The sequence below is a fragment of the Coregonus lavaretus genome, assembly GCF_964263955.1.
Source record: "Coregonus lavaretus genome assembly, chromosome: 33".
Taxonomy (NCBI): Eukaryota; Metazoa; Chordata; class Actinopteri; order Salmoniformes; family Salmonidae; genus Coregonus; species Coregonus lavaretus.
Genome location: NC_140020.1, coordinates 24,963,862 through 24,974,072, shown reverse-complemented (window position 1 = coordinate 24,974,072; position 10,211 = coordinate 24,963,862). Strand labels below are relative to the sequence as shown.

The 10,211-nt window shown below is 44.5% G+C and overlaps 1 protein-coding gene across 5 annotated transcripts in view; it reads left to right on the top strand.

Annotated features, from left to right (window-relative positions):
• Positions 1-10,211, top strand: part of LOC311108288 (gephyrin-like) — a gene marked incomplete at its 5' end in the record, with an annotated part of 91,533 nt that overhangs the window by 44,225 nt on the left and 37,097 nt on the right. For 4 of the 5 annotated variants that reach the window (XM_084150916.1, XM_084150914.1, XM_084150913.1 and 1 more), the window contains 5 exons: positions 1-27; positions 1,629-1,723; positions 2,110-2,176; positions 7,016-7,288; positions 8,555-8,689. The exon at positions 1-27 is cut by the window's left edge and continues 66 nt beyond it. In XM_084150916.1, the coding sequence (XP_084007042.1) occupies positions 1-27; positions 1,629-1,723; positions 2,110-2,176; positions 7,016-7,288; positions 8,555-8,689 (597 nt within the window). Of the gene's footprint in view, positions 28-1,628; positions 1,724-2,109; positions 2,177-7,015; positions 7,331-8,554; positions 8,690-10,211 lie in introns of all 5 variants that reach the window. The other variant, XM_084150915.1, reaches the window with a different exon arrangement.

Genomic DNA, 10,211 nt, shown 5'->3' with positions numbered 1-10,211 from the left:
TTCGCTCCCCGCGATGTCACACCTGAGGTAAGTGTGCCCGTGTGTGTGTGCACCTGTCTGTCTGTCTTTCTCGTTGTCTGTCTGTGTCGCCTGTCAATTTTACCTTGCTGTGTTACCCAGTCACAGGTTTTTTGTTTCCGGCTCCCATTGTCTCGAAGGAAAATGTAACATGCAGATCCAAAATGGCCGCCACACTACCATTGAGCCCCATTGAGGCTCAGCGCAAGCAGAGCCACTCCTGTCTGTTTTGGTTGATTACAGATGTTTGTTTTGAGTGCTGATTAACATGCTGTGTAATTACGCAGCCTGCAGCCTCATGGGAAATAAATAGGCAAAGTTGGATCTGTATTGAATCGCCTTTTTAAAATCGGGGATGTTGTTGGAGACTATGGGTGGTCTGTGTCACTGAGAGGGGAAAAGAGAGGAGTGTGAGGGGAGGGTATGGAGGAGCCTCCATAGATGATTAGTGCAGCCACACATGGGGCTGTCTGTCTGATACTGTAAGTGATGTCTCTCAGAAGTACCACTGGAGACTTCATATATCACCACTGAGACACTTGTGGGTTGGTTGAAAAAACATACTCAGTAATATGGTATATGATAGCACTGTGTGTGTGGGGGGGGGGGGGCGGGGCTACATGTGTGTGTGTGTGTGTTACAGTGTCTTGTCTATTGATGAAGGCTTCATTACCCAGCATCCCCTGCTTATGTGATGATGATCCCACTCACTGTAGGTGTCAAGGGATTCTCTCCCTCTCTCTCTTTCTCCTCTCTCTCTTCTCTCTCCATTGAGATATGCTTCCCTCACACTCCAGCTTCTGTCTGCCCCCATCTCCTTCTACCACCCTCCTTTCTCACCCACCCTCTCTCTCTTTACCTCACCACCCCTGCTCTCTCTCCCTCCCTATCTCTTTTTCTCACTCTTTCTCCCCTTCCTCCTCCCTCTGTCTCTCTCCCCCTCTCTGCTCTCCCACTCTCCCCTGTACACCCTCCCCTCTCTGCTCTCCCACTCTCCCCTGTACACCCTCCCCTCTCTGCTCTCCCACTCTCCCCTGTACACCCTCCCCCTCTCTGCTCTCCCACTCTCCCCCTGTACACCCTCCTCTATTCCCCCTCCTCCTGTCTCTCTCCCTCTCTGAGAGAAACTGATACACGCACATGGAAACTGATACACACACACTCACATGGAAACTTATACACACACGCACATGAAATCTTATACACACACACACAAAACATGGAAACTGATACACACACACATAAATGCAAACTGATACATACACACAAACATGGAAAACTGATACAAACACACACAAACATGTAAAAACACAAACATGGAAGCGCATGCAGATTTACATGCAAACATAACATTTTCAAATACATACATGCACACACACAAACATGCAAACAGATACACACTTACACACAAACAAACCATTCTTCTAACAAACACACACACACACTCATTGAGGTCTTTGAGTGGCAGGAGATCAATACGTTTGTGCCAATAATGAGTGATTTCACCAAGAAAGATGTTATTTTTTCTCTCTCTCTCCTCTCTCTCTCTCTCTCTCTCTCTCTCTCTCTCTCTCTCTCTCTCTCTCTCTCTCTCTCTCTCTCTCTCTCAGGCCACTAAAGAGGTGATTGAGCGGGAGGCTCCAGGGATGTCTCTGGCCATGCTGATGGGTTCTCTCAACGTCACACCACTAGGCATGCTCTCCAGGTGAGACACAAACACACACACACACTAACATGCATACAGTACACACACTCATACACACACTAACATGTATACTGTACACACACTCGTACAGATAGCCTACACACACACATTAATGTATATGTGCGTGAATGAGTGGGAACACCAGAGGAGGCTGGTGAGAGTAGTTATAGGAGGACAGGCTTCTTGCAAGACTGTAATGGAACAGAGTCAAACGTGGTTTCCATATGTTTGATACCGTTCCATTTATTCCATTCCAGCCATTACAATGAGCCCATCATCCTATAGATCCTCCCACCAGCCTCCTCTGGTGTACCCACTCATTCACACACAAATACACAATGTCATACTGTGAAACTCTAATACACACTCTTCTCTCATGTGTGCAGACCTGTGTGCGGCATCCGTGGCAAGACACTTATCATCAACTTACCAGGGAGCAAGAAGGGTTCACAGGTAAGGAAAAATAACCACTTTAACACCTGCACTCAGATCAGTGTTTCAGGGCCCGTATTCACAAAGCGTCTCAGAGTAGGACTGCTGATCTAGGATCAGCTCTCCCCCTTTTATTCAATATGATTTAAAGGGTCAAACTGATACTAGATCAGCACTGCTACTCTGAGACTCCTTGTGAGTACGGGCCCTGGTCTCACATTTAGTTAGATCAGAGTCGAAGTGACTGAGAAGTTATAGTAGTAAAGGTATCCTGCATGCATGTGCACGCTCTCCCTCTCCCTCTCCCTCTCCCTCTCCCTCTCCCTCTCCCTCTCCCTCTCCCTCCATCTGTCTCTCTTTCTTTCTCTGTCTCTCTCTCTCTCCCTCTCCCTTTCCCTCCATCTGTCTCTCTTTCTTTCTTTCTCTCTCTCTCGCCATCTGTCTCTCTCTCGCTCGCTCTCTGTCTCAATTCAATTTCCATTTAAGGGGCTTTATTGGCATGGGAAACATATGTTTACATTATCAAAGCAAGTGAAATAGATAATAAACAAAAGTGAAAAAACAATAAAAATTGAACAGTAAACATTACACTCACAAAAGTTCCAAAAGAATAGAGACATTTCAAATGTCAAATTATGTCTATATACAGTGTTGTAACGATATGCAAATAGTTAAAGTACAAAAAGGAAAATAAATTAACATAAATATGGGTTGTATTTACAATGTTGTTTGTTCTTCACTGGTTGCCCTTTTCTTGTGGCAACAGGTCACAAATATTGCTGCTGTGATGGCACACTGTGGTATTTCACCTAATAGATATGGGAGTTTATCAAAATTTGATTTGTTTTCGAACTCTTTGTGGGTCTGTGTAATCTGAGGGAAATATGTGTCTCTAATATGGTCATACATTTGGCAGGAGGTTAGGAAGTGCAGCTCAGTTTCCACCTCATTTTGTGGGCAGTGAGCACATAGCCTGTCCTCTCTTGAGAGCCAGGTCTGCCTACGGCGGCCTTTCTCAATAGCAAGGCTATGCTCACTGAGTCTGTACATAGTCAAAGCTTTCCTTAATTTTGGGTCAGTCACGGTGGTCAGGTATTCTGCCACTGTGTACTCTCTGTTTACGTCCAAATAGCATTCTCTCTCTGTCTCTCTCTCTCTCTCTCTCTATCTCCACTAGCGCTGACCCCACATCTGTCTCTGTCTCGTTACTGAGGCCCGCTTCTCCTGATCGATTTTATTATTTATTTTCATCAATTCCGCCACCTCTTCCCATCTGGTGCCATATTAGTGTCTCCCTCATCAGGCCCCCAGTCAACGTTAACTGCATGAACGGCCCATCACCCACTTGTATTATCTCAGATCATAAAGACGGGGTAAGGAGGGAACGGAGGGGGCTGATCTAGTTGTCATCCTGTCTCTCTTTCTCTAAGTTTCTCCTGTCTGCTAGTGTTCTTTTGGATTCTCTTTCACTGATCTTTCTTTTTATTTCCCTCTCTCTCTCTCTCTCACTCACTCACTCACTCACTCACTCACTCACTCACTCACTCACTCACTCACTCACTCACTCACTCACTCACTCTCTCACTCTCTCTCCCCTAATCCCCTCCTGCCATTCATTCTTCATGTATGTGAACCTTTGGCTGTCTGTGTTTTTCAAAGGATTCTACTCCTGAACATTTCTGACACCCTTAAAAGGCCTTTACACTGTATTGTTCTTAGCTCCAGGCTATTTTAACCCCAGGCTAGACTGGCCCTGGGCTAACTTAGCCTGTGTTCACACAAGCATTTGTTAACCATGGGCTAAGCTTTAGCCCTTGGTTTCGAAAACCAACATTCTGACACGTGACCAATGTTATAAACAATAAGACATTTATTAACACATTATTTCCAATTGCTTCTAGCCTAGCATTTCATTTCCAACAGTGATGGTTTGTATAAACCTTGCTGTCTGCCTGTCTGACTATACTATTATCATGGATATATCCAATTAAATGTCAATAGAAAATCTATGAAAACAGACGCAAATTGAGTGTTTGCTGCCCTTCCAACTGCAGAGTTTGTAGCTTTAGTTGTATAAGTGAGAAGAAGTTAGCCAATAGCAACCATTTCTGTAAGGCATAGCAACCAATGTTTTTGTACGGATGAAAGTATTTTGGTTTTTGTCCTCAGATGGAAGGATCAAATAGTATGAACTTATTTATCAAAATAATGTGCAGAAAGCATTAAGGCATCACAAGCATATGTAAATTAATTGACAGTGCAGCTTTTGCGATTAGACAGTGAGCATTCTAGGCATTGTTCTTGACCCTGTTTCACACTGGCTACCGAAAAGTCGGTGCTAACCCTGCTCCGGAGCAGGGCCAGCTAGCCCTGGGTTAAGGTTGGTGCTAGCCCACTTTAGAATGTGCAAGTGTGAACACTCACTTAGCCCCGCGCTAAAATCTCTCTCTTTCTTCCTCTCCCTCTCTCTCTCACACACACACACACACACATACACACACACACACACACACACCAATAGCTCAGAAGTGGGCTTCAAACTCAGGAGAGAGCATAAACAGTGGAACGTGTGTAGAGTAGAGGAGCAGAGAGAGTTGTATTTTGGCTAAAACAGAGAGCGCTGCTGGGCTTTGGCTTTCCACCATATGGGGACTCATCCATTCAATCTCTTTCATATCTGTCTGTCTGTCTGTGGGGCCCCCGTGTGTGTGTATTTTTCATGCCCAGAGAGTATGCTTCCACATCATGCATATTATGTGTGTGCATGCCCCCGCACCCCCATGCCTTTCTGCCCTATAAAACAACCATACAGGAGGTTTCTGATACAGTTAAAAATATTGAATGGGATCTTAAGCACTTACAAATTGTACGAATTGAAATTCTTAACGTATCTATTGGTTGACCTCAATGACCTGTCAGGATATATTGCTTGTTTGTTTGTTAGTTTTCTGCTTATGAAGCGCTTTGAGATTTCTATTATGAAAAGCGCTATAGAAGTTTAATAAATTATTATTATTATCATACGAATTGCAGAAAAATATATATTTTTGCAGGATGTAACATAAACAAAATGGATGAGGTTGTACACAATTGTGCACAATTTTCGGGGACAAGTTTTGGCTCATGAGCGTTACTTTCAAAACTACTGACTGAAATTATACAAAATCACTTTAAATAAAGGTTATTATTGTCACTTTAATCCTGGTAGAAATATGCTATGTGCATTAATGAATAGGATATAGAGCATAATCAGAAAGGAGGGGAGCTGTTTGTAACCTGGCATATATAAGGACTTGATTAATTATGTACAAATGAAGATAAATAATTTCACAGATTAGCCCTTGTCTCTGGAGTTAGTTAAAAAGAGTGTTTAGCTGCGTTAGAACGCCTGGTCTGGGTCTGGTCTAGACTGGTCTGGGTCTGGTCTGGTTTGGTCTGGGTCTGATCTGGTCTGGTTTGGTCTGGTCTGAGTCTAGTCTGGGTCTGGTTTGTGTCTGGTCTGATCTGATCTGGGTTTCCCAAAAGCATTGTAGCACTAAGATAATCTTAATTCCATTTAAACTAATTGGACGATAGATTATCTTTTGGGAAACCCAGATCTGGTCTGGGTCTGGTCTGGGTCTGATCCGGTCTGGTCTGGTCTGTACAGGCCTAGCTTAGTCACCAGTTAATTTTTAGGAAGGCCCTAAAAATGGTCAAAGACTCCAGCCACTCTAGTCATAGAATGTTCTCTCTGCTACTGCATGGCAAGCGGCACCGGCGCGCCAAATCTAGGTCCAAAAGGCTTCTTAACAGCTTCTACCCCCAAGCCATAAAACTCCTGAACAGCTAATCAAATGGCTACCCGGACTATTTGCATTACGCTGCTGCTACTCTCTGTTTATTATCTATGCATAGTCACTTTAACTCTACCTACATGTACATATTACCTCAATTACCTCGACTAACCTGTGCCCCCGCACATTGACTCTGTACCGGTACCCCCTGTATACTCCTGAGTGGCGCAGTGGTCTAAGGCACTGCATCGCAGTGCTAACTGTGCCACTAGAGATCCTGGTTCGAATCCAGGCTCTGTCGCAGCCGGCCGCGACCGGGAGACTCATGGGCGGCGCACAATTGGCCCAGCGTCGTCCAGGGTAGGGGAGGGAATGGCCGGCAGGGATGTAGCTCAGTTGATAGAGCATGGCGTTTGCAACGCCAGGGTTGTGGGTTCGATTCCCACGGGGGGCCAGTATAAAAAAAATATGTATTCACTAACTGTAAGTCGCTCTGGATAAGAGCGTCTGCTAAATGACTAAAATGTAAATGTAAATGTAATAGCCTCGCTACTGTTATTTTACTGCTGCTCTTTAATAGTTTTTTTTGTTTGTTGTTTTATCATCTATTTTTTACTTAACACTTGTTTTTCTTAAAACTACATTGTTGGTTAAGGGCTTGTAAGTGAGCATTTCACTGTAAGGTCTACACCTGTTGTATTCATGTGACAAATAGAATTTGATTTGATCTACCCTACTGTATGTACTACTACCACTTAACAGAAGCTTTTATCCAAAGTGAGTGCATCCATTTTTTGATATGTGCATGTGATCCCTGCAGGAATTGAACCCACTATCTTAGCTTGCTAGCTTTCTATGAACAAGAGCCGAGATGACCTTACAGTCTGAGTCATAGGCAGTTCGGCTTGATATTGTTACCCTACTATTATGCTAATGATCAGCTATATTAACCCCTCTCTCCATGACCTCTAATCTCTGACCCGCTCCCCTCCTTCCAGTTCATCCTGCCTGTGCTGTCCCATGCCATCAACCTGTTTTATTAACCCCGAACTCTCCTCCTGACCTCTAACCTCTCCTCCAATAGGAGTGTTTCCAGTTCATCCTGCCCGCGCTGCCCCACGCCATCGACCTGCTCCGGGACGCCGTGGTCAAGGTGAAGGAGGCGGTGGACGAGCTGGAGGACCTGCCCTCGCCCCCGCCTCCCCTCTCGCCACCCCCTAACAACTCGCCGCGGCGCCAGACAGAAGACAAGGGCGTGCAGTGCGAGGAGGAGGATGATGAGAAGAAGGACAGCGGTGTGGCGTCCACCGAGGACTCCTCATCCTCGCACATCACCGCCGCCTCCATCGCCGTCAAGGTAACCAATGGGGAGGTAAGGGAACGGGAAGCTGACAGAACTGTGATCAAAACTTAATGTGCAATGTCTACATTCTGATTCTCCATTTCACCCATAGTGTGCAATTGCACGATTACTCTCCTAGATTTAAAAGCATTGGATTGGTGTAAGCATTGGCTAGAGAAAGTTTCAACCATAAATCCATGATGGGAAGTGTACAAGTGCACACTTTGGGAAAAGGGTGGAGAATCGGGACGTACACATACTGTATGTATATTATCTACATATTTCTAGGAGTACACCACCAGCCATGTCATCATAATTATTTCATACACCATTCTCATAATCATTCTGTACGCTTGTATCAACTCCATGATCTGTCTCCCTAATCTTAATCCATTTCCATTTTCCTGTCCCGTCCAACATCAGAGCTCTGTGGTCCTAATGTCATGGTAACAGGTTTCGGTCCAGTTCCGGCTCCATTCCGGCATTTTTATCATTGTCCAATCATGGACATTCATTGGTAAGACTCCATTACATACACTCCATGGGGCAGTTTCCTGGACACAGATTAATCCTAGTCATGGACTAAAAATCACTTTCAATGGAGATTGTCCATTGACTTTGCTTTTTCGTCCAGGACTAGACTTACTCTGTGTACAGGAAACCACCCCCATATCTATTACATATAGATAAATCATGATTTATCTCTGTGATCTATAATCTATCCTCATATCATCCTGAAAATCATATCATACCATCCATATTGCCCAGTTTCATTCATTATTCATTCATTACTGTAATATCATCACGCTTAGAAGTGTCTCAGTGGCTCTTGGCTAACAGAGCTATAGAATCTGCCTGATAAGGTTTACAGTGTATATTCCACTGGTTTAGTTTAGTTATGGGGTCCAAATGTATTAAGGTTTTGTTTAGGAAGGAGGGTTATGTTAAAGTTAAGGTTAGTTGTAATATTTCTGAGGTTAAGGTTAGGGTTAGGGAAAGGCATGAAAGTTAACATTGGGTTAGCGTACCACCGTCCGCCACCATTCATTTTCTAGCAGTCAAATATACACTGCCTATAATGAACACTGAGGCACAAGATGCTGTGTTGTAGTGAAGATAGTCAACGTTAAAGGGTCAGATGTGTAGCATGTTATCTGTAATACAAATTCTACAGTCAGTCATAATGGGCCATCATTTGAGTGTGTGTATGTCTCTCGTTCTTTCTGTGTGTGTGTGTGTGTGTGTGTGTGTGTGTGTGTGTGTGTGTGTGTGTGTGTGTAGATCCCAGACAGCATCATCTCCAGGGGTGTCCAGGTCCTCCCCAGAGACACAGCCTCTCTGAGCACCACGCCCTCCGAGTCGCCCCGCGCCCAGGCCACCTCGCGCCTCTCCACCGCCTCCTGCCCCACGCCCAAAGTAAGGCCTTACACATACACACACATATATACGGACAGACGCACACACACACACAGTCATACACACAGACACCATATCTCTGCAGAAATGTTCTCTTCAGTGTCTATCTATCATCACATGAAGATGGGGCCGACAGACATGGCAGCTCTGCTTCTAGCTCCTAAGCAATTTTTTCACAAGCATTTCGCTACACCCGCAATAACATCTGCTAAATATGTGTATGTGACCAATACGATTTGATTTGATCACGGTGCTATGCCAAACCAAAGTGTGTGTATGCTTGTGTGTGAAAGGGCCCCTGCTGAGGCTAGTATGGTAGTGGTTGTGTGTTTTATGTATGTGTATCCTTGTTTGTGTGGGTAAATTGCATTATATTGAATAAACCCTCTACCTCCACCACACACACACACATCCTCCTCCATTCCCTGCCTTAAGTCAACCCACTCCAGTTTCTCCTGCAGATTGGTGTACTACGACGCGAGATAGAGTAGTTAGCGAGCTAACTTTGGTCAACTCTGAGTTCAACTCGGGATAACTGGTGACAAGAAAGTGGCTCACCTTTTAGCCAGGTACATTTCTATGGCAACAAATCATTCAGAACTAACCTGCTCTGGGGCAGGCTAACTCACAGCTAACGCCACTTATCCTGAATGAAGTGTTTGAGCTGCGAGTTGAGGACCAATCAAATCAGATTCCCTGCCTCTTGCAAAGTGCATCATCTTCTCCTTCATTCTCCGGACCATATTTGAGGAAGACAACTGATTTGAATATTGTATTTATCAAGTGTTCGTATACGTGTTAAAAATAGTAACATTCAAACACATATCACACTACATTATCAGGCATGACTTAATAAAATAATTGTATAGAGTCTGAAAAAAAAGTGCTTGTGCATTGATAGCACACCACTACACACCAGAGACGCTATTAAAGAAAGACGACACACTTCTATCTTATTTTTCACCATAGCCTGATGAAATTGCAGGATAACTTTTCTTTCATTTTGATTTCGGCAAAAATGTAAATGTGGCACTAACGTGGATGATGGTTTCAGCAATGTCTCAATAAAGAGTTTGGCGTTCGACTAGCCATGTGCGACATGCACACGCAGTTACAAGCCCTGTTAGCGACAACTGCAGGATCAATATCCACCTTCGTAACATGGATGAAGCCTGAGCTGGAATGTGAAGCTAACTGAAGCTGGCTAGCTTCATAAAACCCTAAGTAGATCTAGCTAACATCGTAGTATACCACTCAGGTCTCACAGTCAGAGATGCAGTCTCTCTCTCTCTCTCTCTCTCTCTCTCTCTCTCTCTCTCTCTCTCTCTCTCTCTCTCTCTCTCTCTCTCTCTCTCTCTCTCTCTCTCTCTCTCTCTCTCTCTCTCTCTCTCTCTCTCTCTCTCTCTCTCTCTCTCGCTCTCTCTCTCTCTCGCTCTCTCTCTCTCTCTCTCTCTCTTGCATGCTTTCTCTCTCTCTCTCTCTCTCTCTCTCTCTCTCTCTCTCTCTCTCTCTCTCTCTCTCT